Raw genomic sequence first — 22,772 nt, forward strand, 5'->3', positions numbered from 1 at the left:
TTGTTCTTTATACTCAATTAGTTGAAGGATTCAGTGAATTAAGCTTCCTTTTGAAGATACTGGAATCCTAACATTTACGATACAATTTTATAATCCTATATTCACTATATAATCAAACCAGAAACACCACCTTTTCTTTCCTTTACATACGCGTACTGGCAAAACACTTATTAAAGATAATTGATTGTATTCCTTATACTTAAAATATATCTTAAAAATTCTTACTAATGATACTGAGTCCATCTGAAAAGAATCAACCTATGCTCTGAGTGACTTCAGCTGAGGAGCAATGACTTACAGTTCAGATGAAGCTCCTGCAGTTGCTCCCTGGGTCCCTTTTCCAATCTGATCCTTCTTTTTACCCTTCTTTCTTCCCCGGTAGTAAGAACGTTCTCGCATTGGTAGCCATCTTTCTGGGTCTGGAGTCACCTTTGGGTCATAATTCTTAGGCAATTTTCCTGTGTAATAAGTGATAAAGAAATAAGGTATGTCCACAATGTTTTCAAAATAGTTTGCTTAAAGAATATGTCCAGGCCTGGGAATAAATAACATTAAAACTGAAATAAGTTCATCTGAGAAAGTTTTATTTGTATAATCTAGCCAGGGAAAAGACCTTATTAAGCATGACACAAAATTTTCCATCAAGGAAAAGACTTTACATATGTATCTATTAAAAAAAATTTTTTTAAGTTTCATTTATTTTTAAATAACTTCTATATCTAATGTGAGGCCCAAACTCACAACCCTAAGATCAAGAGTTCTGACTGAGCCAGACAAGTGCCCCTATATAAAAAATATTTAATTTTATTTGATAAGAGATACATTTTTAACGGAAATAACAAAAAAAAATTGCATATTATATAAGATAGTAGTCTGACATTCTTAATACAGAAAGAGGTCTTAATAATTAATAATTAATATTAATAATTAATTAATAGAAAGAGGTCTTAATAATTAATATTAATAATTAATTTCTTTTGCAAAGAAAAACGGGCACTGCTGTAATTTGGGTAAGCCAGGAGAAACTGAAATCCGTAATCATGTGAAAAACTACTACCTCACGGGGCGCCTGGGTGGCTCAGTGGATTAAAAGCCTCTGCCTTCAGCTCAGGTCATTATCTCAGAGTCCTGGAATCGAGCCCCACATCGGGCTCTCTGCTCAGCAGGGAGCCTGCTTCCCCCTCTCTCTCTGCCTGCCTCTCTGCCTACTTGTAATCTCTGTCTGTCAAATAAATAAATAAAATCTTAAAAAAATAATACTACCTCACTAATTATAAATGAAAAAGGTAGCAAAATTCTATCAAACTAACAAATATTAAAAGCAGTAACAATACCCAGTGTTGATGAGACAGTAAAAAATACTCAACACTACGGCAAAAGCGTACAATGGTATAGCCTTTGTAGAGAGCAATTTAATTTGGCAGTACTAGTCAAAATTTATACTTCTAGAAATTTATCCTGCAGCTACCCATTAGACACAAAGTTATGTGCAAGAATATGGGGGCACCTTGGTGACTCAGTCAGTTGAGCATCCAACTCTTGATGCTGGCTCAGGTCATGATCTCAGGATCGTGGGACTGAAGCTGTTGGGCTCCACGCAGAGTGGGGAGTCTCCTTTTCTCCCCCACCCCCGCTTGCACTCTCTCTAAAATAAATAAATCAATCTAAAAAAAGGAATATTCTCTATGGTATTCTTTAAAATAATAAACTAACTTGGGGCACCTGGGTGGCTCAGTTGTTAAGTATCTGCCTTTGGCTCAGGTCATTATCTCCAGGTCCTGGGATCGAGTTCCGTCTCTGGATCCTTGCTCAGCAGGGAGCCTGCTTCTCCCTCTCCCACTCCCCCTGCTTGTGTTCCCTCTCTCACTGTGTCTCTCTCTGTCAAATAAATAAATAAAATCTTAAAATAAATTAATTGTCTATCAATAGGAGAATTATTAAATAAACTGCAGTATGCCCATACTCAAAGCAGCTACAGCTATGGGGACACCTGGGTGGCTCAGTTGGTTAAGCATCTGCCTTCGGCTCAGGTCACTATCCCAGGGTCCTAGGACTGAATCCCACATCAGGCTCCTGGCTCAGATGGGGTCTTGCTTCTCCCTTTGCCTGCTGCTCCCACTGCTTGCGCATGCTCTCTCTCACCTTCCCTGTCCCCAACAAATAAAAAAATCGTAAAAAAAAAAAAATTAGAAGCTATAGCTATGGGTTAAAAAGTACATTTACATTTAATAATTTGGAGAAATGTCTGCACAATACACTCTAAAGTAGAAGATTAAAACAAATTATCCTGATGACATTGTTCATATCAATTTTGTAAAAACTTTTATTGACTGAGCATGTAAATGTATAATAATATATGTTTCTATACACAAAAAAGTTAAATTGTAATTATCTCTGGCAGTATGAATTTTGGGGGAATTTTTCATGCTTTACTGCCATTGTTTGTTTGTTTTTAAGATTTTATTTATTTATTTGACAGAGAAAGAGATCAGAAGTAGTCAAAGAGGCAGGCAGAGAGAGGGGGAAGCAAGCTCCCTGCTGAGCAAACAGCCCGATGTGGGGCTCAGTCCCAGGACCCTGAGATCATGACCCGGGCCAAAGGCAGAGGCTTAACCACTGAGTCACCCAGGTGCCCCGCTTTATTGCCATTGTATAATGATGGAAGTTTTATTTGTTTTTAGAATGAGCATATATCGCTTTTAAGTTTTAAAAAATACCCATCTGGAAACCACAAAAATAGAAAAAACGTAAAATTGCAGGCTATTACTACCTGTAGTTATCAGTTGTTCCCTTGCAATATTACTAATACATAAAACAAATACTTAGCATTCGACTCAATCTTGGGTTTGTTGAGTTTAAGCCCCATATTGGGCATGGAGCCTAATTAAAAATAAGCTAAAGAAAGAAGGAAAGACAGACAGAATGAATCTGATTTAGAGCAGAGATTTCCCAGACTCAGGAACAGGTAGATGGCTCCAGGCATAACTTCTGACTAGTTGAAGCCAAACATGATAATTCTACCTACTCTTGCCAGGAATTAAAAACACGGCCTAAACCAATCAATGCATGCCATTCCCCTGGTTAATGGTTCCGGCTTGGACACTGACCTATGTTGGCCCATGGCATTAATCAGAAAGACATGACAACTGCAGAAAGGCCCTCTCTGAACTGCTGGATGTAAGTGAAAAGCCCTGGGGGTGCCTGGGTGGCGCAGTCAGTTGAGCATCCAACTTTTGGTTTCGATCTTAGGGTCATGAGACTGAGCCTTGTGTTGCGCTCCACGCTCAGCATGGAGTCTGCCTGGGACTCTCTTTCCCTCGCCCTCTGCCCCTGCCCTCTCCCACCCCCGCATCACTCTCTAAAATAAAAAAAAAAAAAAAAGACAAGCCCCGACTGTTGCTAACAAATATATGACTCTAATGGGATTTGGTTTTGTATACAGATGAATAAAGAGATACAACTTCTAGATCAGTAAAGCTTTCCTATACACAGCAATTTTCATAAATATCCAGTCTGATGAGAGTTCAGTTTGTAGCTGAAAGCAGCCTAAAGAATAAAGGGCTTACTATGTACAAAGCATCATTCTGAGATCTTTACACATGTGGTATCTCATTTAATCCCATGAGGTATAAAATTGTCACATTCCATTTTATAGATGAAAAATTCGGGCAAGTACATTAAGTAATTCGTTTAGTCACAACAAAAGAGCAATGTTAACTACAGCAACAATCTGAATTCAGGCAATCAAACTCTCTAGAGCTGTAGTTTTTTTTTAAAAATTAAATATTAAATATAGTCAAGATAAGCACCACTGTTCAAAGACAGTAGAGAGAACGGTATTTTTGTCCAAAGACTTTTATACTGGGCTAAACTCAAGCTTTTATCTTGTAAAAGCTAAAGATAAAAAAAGAAAAAATCCTTACCCTTCTTTTTTTTCTTCTTCTTTTTCAAATCTCCCTGTCTACAAAGAGAAGAAAAATCATTACCATCGTCATGATAAAATGTTTACACAGCATTAAACATGTGCAGAAGAGTGAGCTGGGTACTTTATCCTTAGGCATTTAAGATTTGGCTCTGTCTCACCAAAGTTAATGTTAACTAGCTGGGATACTAACACTGGTTAAGTTTATTTTATTTATTTATTTATTTATAAAAAGATTTTATTTATTTGACAGAGACAGAGACAGTAAGAGAGGGAACACAAGCAGGGGGAGTAGGAGAGGCAAAAGCAGGCTCCCACTGAGTAGGGAGCCCAATACCAGGCTCGATCCCAGGACCCTGAGATTATCACCTGAGTGGAAGGCAGATGCTTAACAACTAAGCCACTCAGACACCCCAATACTGGTTAAGTTTAATCAAGCTTCACACACTGTAGTTTTTGGGAAATGGTTTTAGAGGAGTAGCAATGTTTTCAGAAAACAGGTATCATTTATACTGCCATACATTAAGTCTATATAAAAAAAGAAGAAATCTGCATAAGCATGAAAATCTATACTAATTTAAGTTACATGTTTGGCAAAACTAGAAAACAAATAACTAAACTCTTCGGCAAAAGAACATGTATGGTATCATACACGCAGAGACTATCCCTGGGAGGGTATGTAAGACAAGTAACATTGGTTGTGATCTTGGAGAGAGGAGAGCACACAGGGATGGGAAAAAGCTTTTACTTTCTGTTTTTATCTTCCAAATCTTAAACCTGGTGAGTTTGCTGAATCTTTAAAAATCTTTATTAGGGGAGCGCCTGGGTGGCTCAGTGGGTTAAAGCCTCTGCCTTGGGGTCAGGTCAGGATCCCAGAGTCCTTGGATCGAGCAGGAAGCCTGCTTCCCTCCCCTGACTCTCTCTCTGCCTACTTGTGATCTCTGTCTGTCAAATAAATAAAATCTTTAAAAAAAAAAAAAAACCTTATTAGGTACACTTAAAAAAGGGGGAGGCGCCTGGGTGGCTCAGTCATTAGGTGTCTGCCTTAGGCTCAGGTCATGATCTCATGGGATGGAGCCCATCAGACTCCCTGCTGGGCGGGAAGCCTGCTTCTCCCTCTCCCGCTCCCACTGCCTGTATTCCCTCTCTCGAGCTCTCTCTTTCTCTCTGTCAAATAATAAAATAAATAAAAATCTAAATAAAAAAAAAAAAAGGGAAGGCGTGCTGAAAGGAGCATGAGAAATTAAAAAAAAAAAACAACCATTTCAGAAAAATTAAGTACTCTGACAGCTATAAGAGGAAGACATAAAAATATCTCTGTACATAATCATACGTGATATGCCTCTATGGTCTATGGGAACTATGAAACAGTGAACTAAAAAGATGAGACAGCAACGATTTCTGCCGAGAATTCATTCTAACAAGCCATTCAATTGTGGAAATTCTTTCAGGGTATCCTGAAGAATAAGAAATCGAACACACAGTGTCGCATTTTAAAAAGACCTTCATCTCTCACCCGGACTATGTAACAGCCTCCTAAACTGTCTCTCTACAAATCACTCTCCAGCCATACCTGCAATTTCCCAAAGGTTCTCTGCCATTTGTTACTTATTTGCCTTTGCTCACACTTGGCCTAATTCATCCTCCTCAAGAGTCAACACAATCATCTTTTCTGAGATGATTTCCTAACCCCCAACCGTCCCCAGGAAGGACTATACCATCCCCTCCCCAGGGTACTCCTCTATGCCCTGCACAATCACAGAACATAAACCTTTATTGCAATTACTGCAATATTTTCTTCTGCTAGACTCAGGTTCTTTTAAGGGCAAGGACCATAACTTATTTTTTGTCAACAACATAGTGTATCTTCAAAAGAAACTAAACCTCTGGGGTACCTGGCTGGCTCAATCAGTAGAGCACATAACTCACGATCTCAGGGTTGTGAGTTCAAGCCCCATGTGGGATATAGAGATTACTTAAAAATAAAATCCTAAAAAGAAAAACAAAACAAAACTAAACTCTTATATTGAAAAGTTAGCATAGAAGCCTTTAATAATACCTAATGAAAATAATGTGAAATAATAATGTGAAATTAAAAAGCCTTAATAATTATCTAAGGAAAAGGAGAGGATTAAAGGACTAGAAAAGAACTATATTCTAATTATTCAACTCTGAAAGAGGAAAAATAAATACTGAAATTAAATCGGGGGCACCGGCTGGCTCAGTCAGTTAGGCAACCACCTGAGCACGGATGGATGGGGGGAGGGAGGGGGAGAGAGAGAGAAAGAATGAAAGAGAGAGAGAGAGATAGAAGGAGGGAAGAGGAGGAGGGAGGAAGAAAACGTTTAAATAGGCATTATTTGAAAATTCCCTTAAGATTTGGCTTGAATTTTTCATTTTGGGGTTCTTTATAAGGTTTGAGATGGGACTCATATGATGAAATGGAATTTGGGAAAAGGTAGTATTTCTGAGCCTCCAGTTCCTAATCTTAGTTTTAAAAATTATGAGTAGGATGCCTGGGTGGCTCAGTAGTTAAGCATCTGCCTTCGCCTTGGGTTGTGATCCCGAGGTCTTGGGACCAAGTCCGGCTCCTTACTCAGCAGGAAGCCTGCTTCTCCCTCTGCCTGCAGCAACCCCTGCTTGTGCCTGCTAGTCCTCTCTCTGATTAAAAAAAATTTTTTTTTGTTCTATTATGAGGATGATAATGCTTTTTTACCAGAGTTCATAATGAAGTTACTCATATAGTGTTGCTGACATATTTTTAAGTTAGGAAAAAATTTACATTTCAAACGGCAGTCAGAAAAGGAGAAAACAGGGATGACTGAGTGGCTGTCATTAACCATCTGCCTTCAGCTCAGGTTAGGGTTAGATCTCAGTGTCCTGGGATCAAGCCCCACATCAGGCTCCCTGCTCAGCAGGGAGTCTGCTTCTCCCTCACACTCTGACCTCCCCCACCACCATTTGTGCTCTCTCTAGCTCCCTCTCTCTCAATAAATTAAAAAAAAAAAAAAGTTTTTTTAAAACTGGAAAACCATGAAAGCCACAAATTTGGGGAAGGGTTAGATCTCTTCCATTCTCTATTCCAAGTCTCTATTCATGGAATCTTAAACATTTCACTATAGGCCTCACTGTGTTTCTGAGATGGCCAGTGGAAGAATAAAAAGATTTGACTTCGTAAAAGTTAATGAAGCTAGCTAATCTTTCCTCCAAATCAGCAAAATAAACCTCATCTGAACTGAGTATAGAATGACTAAATGATGTGCTAAATATACATAAAAAATTTACAGGTAAATTAAGTAAGGGACAACCAGCTAATGGAATACTATGCATAAAAAAACGAAATATGTCTATATTAAGAATACGAAGAAGGGACACCTGTGTGGCTCAGTTAAATGTCTGACCTGGGCTCAGGTCATTATCTCAGGTCCAAGGACTGAGCCCCGCCTTGGGGCTCCCTGCTTCTCCCTCTGCCCCTCACCTCTGCTCATGCTCTCTTTTCTCTCAAGCAAATAAATAAAATCTTAAAAAAAGAAAAAAAGAACATGGAGGAATCTCCACAACTTAGTAAATGAAAGCAAGGTAGAGAACATTATCCCCCTTCTGTAAAAAAATGATAAGTAAATCAAAAAACCCAAGGAAAATATTTCTAAATCACCTTTGATTTAGAAGGATACACACTCAATACAAAAGGTTCATTTGGGGGTGTGATGGGGGGAAGTGGTAAACAGAACGAGGACTAAGAATTGGGTATAGCAAAAAAGAGGGTACAAAGAAACAAGAGGGACTTAACCTTTATTCGGGAGGAATTTCAGAGAATGCATTTTTCATTCCTTATGTAATTTAAAGTCCACATTAGTGAAGGTTACAACGAAAATATTACCCTTGCTCCTTTGGTTGACTATCTCCAGCAACTTTTCCACCCTTTTTCCGAATGTAAGTAGCACCAGGAGAATTTTCAAGAGCCTCCACATCTACTTTTAGAGACATGCTATCTGATGAGGGCAGGTGTTTACTAAGGCTGGAATCGAACAGGAGTTCAGGAACACAATGTATACACATATATATGTCTGCCAAAAGAAAAGTCTTTTTTTAAAATATCCTTTCTCAAAAGTGAAAAAAAAAAAGTTCTCAAATCTTCTATAGAATAACAAATTAGGGGCGCCTGGGCGGCTCAGTCCATTAAGAATCTGCCTTCGGTTCAGGTCATGGTCCCAAAGTTATGAACTGGAACCCTTAATTGGGCTCCCTGTTCAGCATGGAGTCTGCTTCTCCCTGTCCCTCACCTCCGCTCATGCTGTCTCTCTCTCAAATAAAATTAAAAAAATAAATAACAAATCAGTTGATAAGTTCAATTATATATTACATACCCTGAAAAAATAAATCATAATCTAATCATCTATTCATTAACTCAGTGCTGTACTTCAAGATGGGGTTTAATAAAATCTCTATTCCAAAACAACTACCAAACATAGATTTGCTCGCCACAAAGGTCTGACTTGTGGCTACTTCCATGACTCCACCTTGGGTTTGGGAGCACACCCTGATGAGACTATGATCCAAACTCAGCCAATCAGGGCACTGAATCTCTTATCTTCAGTAACTGTTAGGCATGTGATTTAAGGCAGTTCAGTGAGAATGACATTTCAGAATCTTTCACAACTACCCAAATAAAATATGCTTTTTCTTTTTCTTTCTTTTTTTTTTTTGTGGCTGGACTTGAACCTGAAGAGATATAAACTGCATCTTGACTTCATTTTTGCTTCTGGATCAAACCGTACCCCAAGTTGGATCTATCACTGTATTTTTCAGTCATGTTGATCAATAAATTCTCATTTTTGCTCTTACTAGTTAGAAGAGTGCTCCGTTTGTTTGCTGACATTTACAACAGAAAAAGCCATGGTCAAAATAGGTATTGGAAGGGATCTAGCATGCTACTTGGGAACTGTCTGGAATAATAAAAAGCTCAAAAGGATACGCTTTTGCCTTCTCAGGATCTACAAGTGAGTAAGCAGAAATAAGCTGCGCCAGGGTGTGAATATCTTTTGGATTTTGTCTAAAAAAAAAAAAAAAGAAAGAAAGAAAGTTAGTGAACAGTTTATGAACCTGGAAAAAATAAACAAGCAAAATAACCTCCTTGTATCAAATAACAGCAATAAAATTTGCATTTTTACATCTTCAGCTTTCAGAACTTACTTCCATAGCTGTTCTAGGTCACTAATTGCCTCTTTCTTCCGCCCATATTTGAGTTTGAAGTTTGCAGCTTCTCTTATCAAGGACAAATGAGCAGAAGATTTGGGCTAAAGGTTCAATAAAAAAGGGAAAAAATTTTAACTTAGACATCTACCAAGCACATGAAGTTATTATATTCATTAGACCCTTAAGATGGACCTATCTATTAAATTCCTCAAAGTTTGATTGAATGAACTAAACAACAACAAAATCACACAAACATACAGGGAGGGAGGTAGACAAATTATACAAGTGATGGCCAATTTTTCAGTGTATGAATTTGGATCACAGCCTATCTTGTTTTAGATTGTTCACAATTAGAAATATTTCCTTATATGGGACGCCTGGGTGGCTCAGTTGGTTAGGCAGCTGCCTTCGGCTCGGGTCATGATCCCAGCGTCCTGGGATCGAGTCCCGCATCAGGCTCCTTGCTCAGCAGGGAGCCTGCCTCTCCTTCAGCCTCTGCCTGCCATTCTGTCTGCCTGTGCTCGCTCTCTCTCCCTCTCTCTCTGAAGAATAAATAAAATCTTAAAAAAAAAAAAAAAAAGAAATATTATAATCAAATCTTAAAGATATGTCACCACAGTTCTCAAGCATTAATGCAGTATTTCCCAGAACACTGCTATCCCTCTACTGTCAATAGCGCCAACAGTATAAATGCTACCTGTGTGCGTGTGTATTTATAAGCTGGATACTGCCTATGCAGAGACTCATGCTGGAAATAAATGAAGATGTTCCTGTTCCATGTAAATATGAGATACAATTATTTTTTCTTTTTTAAAAAGATTTTATTTATTTGACAGAGAGATAGAGCACAAGAAGGCAGAATGGCAGGCAGAAGGAGAGGGAGAAGCAGGCTCCCCGCTGAGCATGGAGCCAGATGTGGGGCTCAATCTCAGGGCCCTGGGATCAGGAGCTGAGCCGAAGGGAGACGCTTAATGATTGAGCCACCCAGGCGCCCCATGAGATAGAATAATTGCACATATTGATGTTCCACCACTTACTACCATCCACAAGCTCTCTAGCCACTAAAGATGAGCACTCCCATATGTGCTCATGTATTATCTTTTGAGATTATACACAAATACACATAATGAACCAGAAAGGACTTCAAAACCGTAACTGAGCTTTTTTTTTCATTTTGAAATAATTCTTATTTCTAGTAGCTTTATTTGGATCTGGTATACTTAAAAAAATTAATTTGACAATCTAACAGTACAGTGACTTGGAATATTTCAATTCTCGTAACTTGAGCTCACTCCTACACCTTTTTAGTTTTAGACAGAAACATGGCCTCAAAACAATTTACTTACCTGATGATTTTGATACCACTGGATAGCTTGCGTGAAGACCTCAATGGCACTATCAATATCCTCCTCATGGCTGTACATAGTCACTAATGCAGATACCTACCCAGACAAAAGTATAAATTAATGAATAAAATTTCCCTTTCTCTCCCAGAATAAGCTTTTCGAGAATGAAAAAATTAGGAAAAAATAGCAAATAAAAGTTGTTAGGCTCCCTGCCTATACCAAATTCATCATAAAAATTATTATATTTCTGGGCCATAATAACTAGAAATATCATATACAACCATGGTTCCTAAATACAAAGGTAGTTATCTATAAAATATAACTTTCCTCTTAAACCAGTGTCAGTTCACACTTTGCTACTAGTGCATAGCAAGGTAAGTGTAACAGTTGAGAATAAGTGCTTAGAAAATTAGTTTATATAATAAAACACTGCTGGGACATCCAATGTGTGATCAGTGAGCTACACACCAGTGTGGCTAAATTTCCATGGTAAGTTCTATCTGGCCTGAGCTACAAAAGGCCAGTGAAAAGCTTGCCGGTGTGTTGGAGGGACAGCAAGGAGACCCATGTGGCTAGAGCAGAGCGAGAGTAGGAGAAGCAGCATGAGATGAGGACAGAAAGGAAACAGAAACAAGAAGCTGGATTGTTGAGAAAATCATTAAAACTGATGAACCTCCAGCTAAATTGATCAGAAAACAAAAAAGAAGCCCTGAATAGCCAGTACCAGGAATGGGAGAGGGTCTTTAGATATTAAAGGGATAAACAGGAAATACCTGAACAACTTTTATGCCAGTAAGTTCCCCAATGATGAAATGGACAAATTTCTTGAAAGGTAATAGAAGGCCAGATATGAAATTTTAGGAATTTGTATTTGATTCTAATATAGAATAATTATAGTCCAGTCTTGAAAATGTTAATCTTCAAAGGAGAAAACATTATCATAATAGTATTATATATTTAGAGTGCCAACTGTAAACGAGCTGTATTAGAGGATACAGACATGAATAAAAGTGCCTAATCAATAAATGTACATACCACCACCAACAGCGTTAGTCTCTATTTTGAAACAGATGCTTTCACAGCTATATTGGTGATTTCAATCTGTGATGACTGAATCAACAGAACTAAAAACTACATTTATTACCCACTATCACTAAATTTTTTAACTCAAAATATCACACTGAAGACATGATAAAATAATTTAGGCTAAGAAATTCCCTATACGGGTCTTAGGTTGTTTAAGGTTGGTTTTTAGTGATAATATAAGGCTTACATAGTGCCTGGCATATTTGCCTGAATAATAAATCAATCCAAAGCAGAACACAAAATGACATTAAATGCAGACCAGATAAGTAACTTATTTTTACCACTACTCCTATGAATAAACTACTACTCCTATGAATAAACAGAAATTAAATACAAAGAAACATCAAACATACCAATAGACTATATAATCCCACTGCTTTTATGGTCTTATTTTAGTTATAAACTCACCATGCCTGGTTTATGCTTTAACTCTTCTATGCTTCTCAATATCAGACATGCTTTGGATATATTACCTTAAGAAATTAAAAACATCATCATCATTATCATACTGAAGTAAGCTTATTATTAAAAACAACAACAAATTTAAGTCCTATTTTGTAGAATCTCAAAAAAAATTTTTTTGCCCAATTTTTAAAACCACATAGTTCACAACTACTTCAGAAACAATTCAACCATGTTTCCATTAAAATATTTTAATCATGATGAAATAATTATTAATACCTTGGGAAATTTTCAGCTGTGCCATGGTCAGCTTAATTTCAGCTGCATTTTCTGGATGCTGATCTGAAAACTCCTAAAACATTTTTAGTTGGAGAAAAAAACAAACCACAATTTACACAACTAACAACACACAGTTCAATTATCACTTCTACACAGAACTTAAAATCCAATGTTTTGATTTTTTTAAAGATTTTGTTTATTTATTTGACACTGAGAGAGATCACAAGTAGGCAGAGGCAGGCAGAGAGAGAGAGGGGGAAGCAGGCTCCCCACTCAGGAGAGGGCCCGATGTGGGGCTCAATCCCAGGACCCTGAGACAGGACATGAGCTGAAGGCTGAGGCACAACCAACTGAGCCACCCACCTTTAAAATATTAAAGTTTGGTTTCAGGTCAAAATTTTAATTCTGGAAAAATTTAAAATTATGCTCTGAAAGTGTAATAATACCAAGTTCCAGGAAATCACAATTAGAGAAATAATAAGATTACTACATAGTTTTGTTTATTTAATAAAGTAAAATACTCAAAATAGATGCTGCCTCCTTACTGAGGATACCAGCTAGGTAATTTTGCCCTTCAGAATGGTCCTAATTTTACCCTGTTCAACTTTCCAGGATATTGAACCCTCAGGAATTTCAAACATGTAATCTAATAGCTGATTTAGGATGATGAAAACCAAGTTAGTATCTCTGTATTGTTTGAGGTTTTAGACTGGGACTCATTGGAAAATACATTACTGGAAAAAGGAAGGTAAGCAAATTCTGGCATCATAAACCTAAAACAAACCTTTAACTCATGCTAAATTGATCTTCAAATGAAAACCATTCTTCAGGTTTATGGTAAACATCCACTAATACAAATGTTTAAAAAAATTTTTTTTAAAGTAGGCTCCCGACCCAATGTGGAGCCCAGCACAGGGCCCGAACTTACCCACCCTGAGATCAAGACCTGAGCTGAGATCAAAAGTCCAACACTCAACCAACTGAGGCACCCCGGTGCCCCAAAATGTATATTAATGTACGTAAAATGTACGTATAACATAAAACATAAAATGTACATAAAACAAAGCTGTAGCTCAAGAATTCACTACAGTGACCCTCTGGAATTTGTCTAGTGGTATGTTACCTATTAGTTTTCCCACTACATTTGCAAGTTTGCAGGCTACTATAATGAAAATGAAAGAAAGATGCAACTACATGACAACTTATTAAAAATTCAAATAATTCCTTTACCTGAAGCAGCTCTATCGCTTTTGCATGTTGCTTTTCACGGCAGAGCTGGGCAGCTTGGATTAATACAGGCAGGAGATGCTCAGGACTTTGGGACTGTAAACTGGCAGATATTTTGCGGCACTGTTCTGCCTAAAAAACAGCATTTTCCCCCCAAAAAATAAGCTGGTTAATGAAAGTAAACATTAAGTGACCAAAGAGAAAAGGAGGGATAGGGATGGAAGGGAAAGGAGCTCAGCTGAAAGACAATAGTGAAGAACTCTCTGGATAAAGAAGTGGTTTATAGTGTCTATTCTCAATTTTATCCTGTAAGAAGATTTCCATTTATTGAATTTAAGCTGAGTTGCAAAAGGATTTAGGAAAGGACTAGTTCTTTGGGTGGCGGTGGTGGGCAAAAGGAGAAAGAGAGAATCTCAAACAGGTTCCACGCCCAGCTTAGATCCCAACACCCAACAAGGGCTTGGTCTCACAACCCTGAGATCATGACCTGAACCAAAATCAAGAGCTGGATGTGTAACCCACTGAGGCACCCACGCATCCGAGAAAGGACTAGTTCTAAATATTAATTTGGATGCTTAAGTTCCAGAGTTTTGTTTAAAAAAAAAAATACAAGTATCACCCTTTACTTAAAGCAACAAAATGTATAGGTATTTCTTGCCGAAGTATTCAAGAATAATCTGGCTCAGTTCTACATAATAAAAATGTTACTGCCTCTCACTCTCCCACTGAAAGCCTCTGCTATGGAAGAATATGAAATCTTTAGAATTAATTCGGATTAGAATTAGAATTGATCTCTTCAGCATTTGCAACTTGAATAATTATGCACAAACTATAATGAAAGACAGATCTTAAACCTATAATCAAAGTTGACATCTCTGATGATTTCTACTTTAATTCAGAGAGATCAGAAATAAGATGAGAACAGTACCTCACTTACAAGTGTGGAAAGTGCTCTCTTCCTTTTAAAAGGTAGCTATAGACCTTTGCAAATAATTGGGCAAATCAGTTGTTTAACAAAATCTATGAAATATAACATTCTGAAACATACACTGGTGTAAGACAAAAAATATACACAGATTGGACTGTTACATCCATTATGCCTCATATGCCATACTCCAAAAGGTTTAGCTAGAGCAATGAGAGATTTGTTACTTACCTGATTTGTGTACATAGCAAGTAAAGCTTTGTTAAATTCTATAGCTTGCAGCTGTTTCTTAGAAAGCTTAAACTCTACTCCTTCTGCATTGGTTAATTTCACCTTCTTCTTGGAGTCAAAGACATTTTGGTCCTGACAAAGAAAAGTTCATCTGCCATTAACAGCAATCTCAGACTTTAATCTTTTAACACTTCAAGGCTTTACTCCTCTTCCATTTAGTTATTTTATACACAAGAGAGCTTGGAAGATAATACATCTACCTGGTTAGGTTGTTTAAACCCCTAAAAAATCTGTCTTGGGTTCTTGGTTTTCTTTTGATTTATCCTTCCACTATTAACTGCTTGTTTTGAGCTTCTTGAAGAAAAGTAGACAGAACAAATCTGACACTGGAAATCAGGACTACAAAGGTGCAAAGAAAGCTACAATCTACAAACTATGAATGAGGAAAGTAATTCTTTCTTCTTTGAAAGTCACTGTGTAAGCAAATCATTAAAATTCAGAAATAGATTCACACCCCTTTTGAAACCATTTTTAGCAAAAAAAGCTAATGTAACATAGCTACTATTTTTCTTTTCCTTAAGGCCCTTCTCACCTAGGCAGTAGCTCAAAGAAGCTCAAATTCCCAAACTTCTATGTGCAGCACACACAGTGTTATCTGCCTTTAAAAAGTCCTGTTAAGAATTACACAATGTCTGGGTGCCTGGATGGCTCAGTGGGTTAAAGCCTCTGCCTTTGGCTTAGGTCATGATCTCAGGGTTCTGGGATCAAGCCCTGCATCAGGCTCTCTGCTCTGCTCTCTGCTCTGTGGAGAGCCTGCTTCCCCCACACCTGCCTGCCTCTATGCCTACTTGTGATTTCTCTCTCTGTGTGTCAAATAAATAAATATCATCTTTTAAAAAATATATATTCACAAATAAGTGATAAACTATGTTTTTTTTTCTTTTTTTTAATTTATTTTTTATTTTTTATAAACATATATTTTTATCCCCAGGGGTACAGGTCTGTGAATCACCAGGTTTACACACTTCACAGCACTCACCAAAGCACACACCCTCCCCAATGTCCATAATCCCACCCCCTTCCCCCAAACCCCCTCCCCCCAGCAACCCTCAGTTTGTTTTGTGAGATTAAGAGTCACTTATGGTTTGTCTCCCTCCCAATTCCATCTTTAAACTATGTTTTTCAAACCAGGTCTTCTACTAGTTTGAAGACTAAAAGGAGACAAAGAAGAAATCTAAAATAAATACCACTTATTCTGAGTTTGAAGCTTCAAACCACTGTAAAATTATTTTAACGTACAGCAAAAAACTTTCATATATATCAATTTTTTTTTTTTTTTAAGATTTTATTTACTTGAGAGAGAGAGAGAGAAAGCACAAGCTGGGAAGAAGGACAGAGGGAGAGGGAGAAGCAGACTCCCTGCTGAGCAGGGAGCCCAACGCAGAACTAGATTCCAGGACCCCAAGACCATGACCCAAGCCAAAGGCAGACAGTTAACCGACTGGGCCACCCCGCTGCCCCACACATAAATCAATTAAGAAACCAGATTTCTGGGCGCCTGGGTGGTTCAGTGGTTAAGCCACTGCCTTCAGCTCAGGTCATGATCTCAAGGTCCCAGGATCGAGCCTCCCATTGGGCTGCCTGCTCAGCATCGAGTCTGATTCTCCCTCTCTCTGTGATCTCTCTCTCACTCTCTCTCAAATAAAGTTTTAAAAAATATATTTTTAAAAAAGTTTGGTATATACTTAACAACAAGATTAAGATATCTAGTGTTTCACACACTCTCCTTCCCGTAATTATAACAGGTAAAATGAAATCATCCTCACAGCATTTCAAATAATTCACACACACAGGCAAGTATATAATGTTGCTAAGATTCAAATGCCAGAATCAATTTTTGAAAACCTAAACCATGCCAAAGGCCTGCAACACGTTCTCTCTACTACTCTCTCTAATGCCATCATCTCAGCTCTGGAGCCCTCTGAATTTCTGCTATTGGAGGAGGGAAGTACCATGAAGGATTTTGTGGAGTCGAGACACTAGAATGTGAATCCAATTTCTACCTCTAACAGGCTGTGACCTTATACAAATTACTTAACTCCTTTTAGCCTCAGATTATATTCCTACAAATTGGAGGCAAGTACTGCCACCTAAAAATATAAGATAGCACTTGAAAAATCACAATTTATCAAAAGAAATCAAATGTTACTTTTCTATTTTAAGATTTATTTATTTATTTGACACAGAGAGAGGTCACAAGTAGGCAGAGAGGCAGGCATCGAGGCAGGTAGAGAGAGATGGGGAAGCAGGCTCCCTGATGAGCAGAGACACTGATGCAGGGTTTGATCCCAGGACCCTGAGATCATGACCCAAGCCAAAGGCAGAGGCTTAACCCAGTGAGCCACCCAGGTGCCCCAAACGTTACGTATTTTCTACAGACTTTAATTTCAACTCTGAAATGTTCTTCCATTAAAACAATGTTCTAGGGGTGCCTGGGTGGATCAGTGGGTTAAAGCCTCTGCCTTCGGCTCAGGTCATGATCCCAGGGTCCTGGGATCGAGCCCCGCATCGGGCTCTCTGCTCAGCGGGGAGCCTGCTTCCTCATCTCTCTCTGCCTGCCTCTCTGCCGACTTGTGGTCTCTGTCAAATAAATAAAATCTTTTAAAAAAATGTTCTAAATGGTGGTTAATTTTACTAGTACAGTACTCTTTAGGATCGTTTATATTCATAATTTTTTTTTTATAATTTTTATTTTTTTATTTGACAGACAGAGATCACAAGTAGGCAGAGAGGCAGGCAGAGAGGAGGAAGCAGGCTCTCCGCCGAGCAGAGAGCCCGATGCGGGGCTCGATCCACGACCTGAGCCGAAGGTAGAGGCTTTAACCCACTGAGCCACCCAGGCGCCCCCATACTTGTAATATTTTATATGTGGCTTTGGGGTGGGCATGTCTCCCTTTCCCCAAGATAAAAACCACCAGAAAGAAAAATATTGTATAACGAAAACTTGTCCTCAGACTCACTAGATGAAAATGACACATAAAATACACACATGCTTAGTTTAAAACTCCGAACAATTTATTTTTCAATATATAGATTCTCCACATTATTATAAACTGGGAAAAGGGTAAGACTGTCCAGAGATTGTAACTGCAAAAAAGTTTTATTAGCTGAATATAGCATGCAGAATCCTCATCATAAAAGTTAAGCTGTGATTGTGATTTTGCTACAACCAGACTGTGCTACAGAAAAAAGAAGTTAACCTAGGATGAAGCAGATAATATGTTTTCAATGTAAAATACAAGTTTAAGAAAGCCATGGATAAGCCATACCTTGTTAATAGTAATGATGTTGTTTGCAATCACAGCTAGCAATCCCACATCTGTTGGCCTGTGAACAATAAGCAACAGTCAAAAAGAAACAAACTTTTAAAAGAGGCTTCACCCCTATAAAAGGTACTTCATTTTAATAACTTACTTACTTTAGTTTTATTATCTGATTGTAAAGTTGCAACGCTTCCTCTGTACGACCCTGCAGCTGCAGAATATAGGCCATCTGCCCATGAATGATGGCCAGTTCTGCCTGTGGGTCTTCCTCAGTCCCATCCTAAGGAGAAAAAGAAATCCCCGCCACCCTGTAAATTCTCCAAATCCATCTCCATATTTACGAAGTATTCCAAACACTAAAAAGGTACACAATCTTAAAGAGAACTTATGATTTTCAGAAAACTTTCCTTAGAATCAGTTTGCTTAAATTTAGGAATTTGATAAAGGTGATTTCAAAGGCAAATTACTGTGTAAACAGGTGAGCACCAGAAAACAATAAAAGACTGGTGAAAAGGCTAACAACTGTTAAGGACCCTATAATGAAACTACTTCATGACTGTCTTTAAGACAACTGGAAATCATGACGGTTGGATTATTTGTGGTTCATTTAAGAAATATGCATGGGATCCCTCTGAAAAGACCCACATGCAAAGACCTGAGCCTTACCTCTAAAACAAGAGAATGAATTTATATTAATATAAATTTAAAATAAAATGGATATGGCATATGAAAATTCTGGTATTGTAATTTCCCAGCCTAAGACTCCAATCAAATAATTGATCAAGAGGGTTTTTTACTATGATTTATATTTAATAAATCACCACCTATTCTAACAAGTCAATAAATACTACAATGAAGCGCCCTACAAATTTATATTAGTCAGAAGTGTAAAATTTGGGTTTAATAACAGTGGAATACTTACAGAATCTTCTGATAATGAGCGGCGGCAAAGATCTATAGGAAAAAATGATTTTAAAATTAATATTGCAGGGTAACTCTCATTCCTTTCACCATTCTGAAGAGTAAGAATTAAATTCTTGGGCAGAAGATTTCAAGATAATTTTAATAACAAGCAAATTCGTAATTTATTATTAGCATCAACATAAATAATAATAAACATTACATAAATACTATCAGTCCTGGACTATTCTAGCTCTCTGGCATTTTTCTTTCATTTGTAATCTCTAGGTTAAAAAAAAATTTAAGGGCATTGAAAAAATATAAATGCAACAAATGTTCATCGCAAAAAAATCAATGACAAAAATGTAGTAAAGACAATAATCCCACCACCAAGAGACAACCACTATTAGCATTTTCATTACTATTTTTAAAATGCGGGCCCCTGGGTGGCTCAGTGGGTTAAGCCGCTGCCTTCGGCTCAGGTCATGATCTCAGGGTCCTGGGATCGAGTTCCACATCGGGCTCTCTGCTCGGCAGGGAGCCTGCTTCCTCCTCTTTCTCTCTCTGCCTGCCTCTCTGCCTACTTGTGATCTCTCTCTGTCAAATAAATAAAATCTTTAAAAAAAAAAAAATTTTTTTTTTAAATATTTAAAATGCAAAGGCACAGCTGCTTTTAAAATGAAAGTGTGATATTCCATATACTATTTTGAAACCTCCCTTTCCCATTTATTATATTCTGGACATCTTTATAATAAAGATCTACATTATTACTATTTTTTTAAATCAAGGCTTTTTTAAAAAAAGAGATTTATTTATTTATTTATTTATTTTAGAGGGGGGGGGAGAGGGAGGGAGGGGAGAAGCAGACTCCCCGCTGGGCACGGAGCCTGATGTGGAGCTAGATCCCAGGACCCATGAGATCATGATCTGAGCCAAAAACCAGAGTAGGACCTTTAATGGACTAAGCCACCCAGGTACCCCTAGATTTACATTTTTATTTTAAATGACTGCATGATATGTTTATGTCAGATGTTTATGTTATGTTTATGTTAGATGTTTACCTCAAAAATAAGGTCTGGTATGGATGAAAATGGACAAGTACTCTGGCTTAGGGACACAAATAGGGAAGATATGCTAAACTGCCAAGAGAAAGGCTAGATGAACTTTGAGAAATTCCCACTGCATCATATAATTTCCAATTATATAGTTTCCAATTATAAATCTCACAAAAATCAAATTCAATTTTTGGAAATAATGCTTTAAGTTATACGCACATTACAATTACACATAATTTTAATAAACTTCCAACCTTCAGCTTTTTGCAGGATTTTCATTGCTTGGCTCAGCTGGCCTTGTCCTATCAGAGCACATGCAGCATTGTAGCATAGTTCGTGTGTGCCTTCTTGGAGGCCCAAGTTCTCCTGTCAAGGAGCAAAATACCAGTCAAACACTAGACAGGAATCTCATTTCATAGCTGTGTGGGTACACGGGGATACTCACTGGAACCACTTTTTCCCAATTGCTTTGAGCTGCAACTACTGCTGAAAGGTTTGTTTTTCTCTCTTCATCATAATCATCTTGGGAGTTTCGGACGAGATCTCTATACACCACTAAGCATTCATCATAGCGTTCTAATCGGTATAACTACGGGGACAAATACCAAGTAAAAGATCAGAGGGGAAGACAGATGTAGTATTATGCCTCAAACATCATATAAACCCTTTTTTGAATCACTAAGTAGGAAAGCTTATTCAGCATGATACAGGCAGTCAACTGTCTTTCCTTTATAATTTTTCAATTAGTTCTGGGTACTATTAACTCTTCCAAAAACTTGGAATGAATGACTCTCTACTATACTGTAGATCTACAGCCATGATTCAAATAGAAGTCATTGTATTACCTCCTTCCTGAGGTTAGGAAAGTGCCTAAGTAGGTTGTGAAACAAAACCTGTCCAAAGAAATCACCCTGCTATCTAAATCTAACTTATAATGAAAATATTTTCCCACCCACAAAACGATTGTTAAGCCCCAGTGAACAGGAACAAAATTAGATGTTAACAAAAGGACTTAACATTTCTTAGGAGTTCAGTATATTTAATCTTCATTTCCTTTTCCCAGATGGGGAAAAGCTAGGATAGGGTTAATATCAAGTACATAAAATATTATTCTTGTTTATTTCATTCAAGTTGTTCTCAAAGGGCAATAACAACTGCCACTCTGGGTAAATTAAGTCAACTATAAATGACCAGGACTCATGCCCTTCATCAAACTCAGAATGTTGGCATTTACCCTAAATTTGCCCAGCTTACCTTAAAAGTTCTTTATAAACCTACAATCCATGAACTTGTCCAAATCTTTCTCCAACCTGTATGTATTATTTAACTCTTACTATCTCTTGGAGACAATACATATATTACATCATTTGCCCTGACATTTTAAAAATCTTTAAGAGGCTTTAGTTACTTCTAAAACATTCCTGTCCTCTCATCATTAATAGCTCTTTTTTTACATTAAGCTTAATGAAGTCTCTCAAGCCCTTTCAGAATAAGATAGTTTTGAGGAATTCATAAACTAGTTAAATTCACCCAAATTCTTATCTATCATGATTTACTTTATTTTAACCTTAAAACAAAATGTGTTTAAAGCTAGAAAGAAATATTTTCAAAACTGTATTAGTATATCCCTGGACTTCATCTTCCCAACTAAAAAAGTCAAAGTTTCATAGGATAGTTTTTAATTCTAATTTTCTAATTACCCTGGAGAAATAATTCATTCACAATTATAGATGCAACTGTTTGTGTGAAGATCAAGAGGAGAGAATATGTTCAAACCTCAAGAATTGGTTTGGTGGCAAGTTTTGTGGAGCATCAGGATGGGCTGAGGTTCCTCATCCCTGCTCCTCCCTACAGGTACAGTCATGCCCACTCAGGATGATTCTCTACATGTACTTTAAAGCAGTAATTACCACTTGTCCATAAAGCTCCTTTAATTTGTCTGTCTGCTGATTGGCACTCTCTATTGTCTTCAAGGCATTCTCAATTCTGTTCAGCCTGTATTCACAATATGCCTTCTCAAAGGAAAGAGAGTTACTGAAAAAGAAAAACAAAACAAAACACAAAAAAGGATCTGATCATTAGTTAACACTGCAGAGCATCCACTATATGCCACACACTGCTGTAAGGACCTGATCTATAGTAAGTCATTTAATCTCCATTAACAACAGATGAGGAAGGGGCACCTGGGTGGCTCTGTCAGTTAAGTGTCTGCCTTCGGCTCAGATCATGATCCCAGGGTCCTGGGATTCAGTATCATATCAGACTCCCTGCCTAGCAGGGAGCCTACTTCTCCCTCTTTCTGCTGCTCCCCCTGCTTGTGCGCTCTCTTTCTCTCTCTGTCAAGTAAATAAAGAAAATCTCAAAAACAAACAAACAAACAAACAATAGATGAGGAAACCAACAAAGTTTAGTTACAGCCTGAAAATCAGTTCCCAAGTGGCAGAAAACATTACATCCATTTCCCTTGCCTCTCTGGCTTTCATGGACAATCTCAGAATTAACGGACCTTTGAAACAAACATTTAAGAATGAAATCATGAAATCAAGTAACTAAATACAACCTGAACACTATTTTATTTTTTCCAAGATTTTTTTTTCAGTAATCTTCACACTCAACATGGGACTAACTCACAACCCTGAGGTCAAGTGTCATGTGCTCCACCAACTGAGCCACCCAGGTGCCCCTGAACACTATTCTAAATGAGTTATTACAGAAGTATCTTAGCTCTACTAATCAAATAAGCTATATAAATGTGTTCAAAAGGCAAATAAATAGCAAAGAAAAGGTAACTAGAATCTTAAAAGAACATAGTACTTGTAACCAAACAACTGATAAACACACAACAATAAAAACATTGCCTATCTACACTGACAACTCATC

General features: G+C 37.6%; 1 protein-coding gene across 1 annotated transcript in view; it reads right to left on the bottom strand.

The window, feature by feature from the left end:
• Positions 1-22,772, bottom strand: part of SRP72 (signal recognition particle 72) — a 30,294-nt gene that overhangs the window by 2,356 nt on the left and 5,166 nt on the right. The window contains exons 3-18 of the mRNA XM_082728618.1: positions 21,803-21,926; positions 20,338-20,481; positions 20,147-20,258; positions 18,860-18,891; positions 18,093-18,217; positions 17,944-18,001; positions 14,615-14,746; positions 13,462-13,590; positions 12,232-12,304; positions 11,959-12,023; positions 10,465-10,560; positions 9,116-9,219; positions 8,898-8,975; positions 7,803-7,940; positions 3,924-3,961; positions 299-458 (exon numbers count right to left, since the gene is read on the bottom strand). Of these exons, the coding sequence (XP_082584744.1) occupies positions 299-458; positions 3,924-3,961; positions 7,803-7,940; positions 8,898-8,975; positions 9,116-9,219; positions 10,465-10,560; positions 11,959-12,023; positions 12,232-12,304; positions 13,462-13,590; positions 14,615-14,746; positions 17,944-18,001; positions 18,093-18,217; positions 18,860-18,891; positions 20,147-20,258; positions 20,338-20,481; positions 21,803-21,926 (1,608 nt within the window). The remainder of the gene's footprint in view (positions 1-298; positions 459-3,923; positions 3,962-7,802; positions 7,941-8,897; positions 8,976-9,115; positions 9,220-10,464; positions 10,561-11,958; positions 12,024-12,231; positions 12,305-13,461; positions 13,591-14,614; positions 14,747-17,943; positions 18,002-18,092; positions 18,218-18,859; positions 18,892-20,146; positions 20,259-20,337; positions 20,482-21,802; positions 21,927-22,772) is intronic.

Source organism: Mustela nivalis, assembly GCF_964662115.1.
Source record: "Mustela nivalis genome assembly, chromosome: 4".
Taxonomy (NCBI): Eukaryota; Metazoa; Chordata; class Mammalia; order Carnivora; family Mustelidae; genus Mustela; species Mustela nivalis.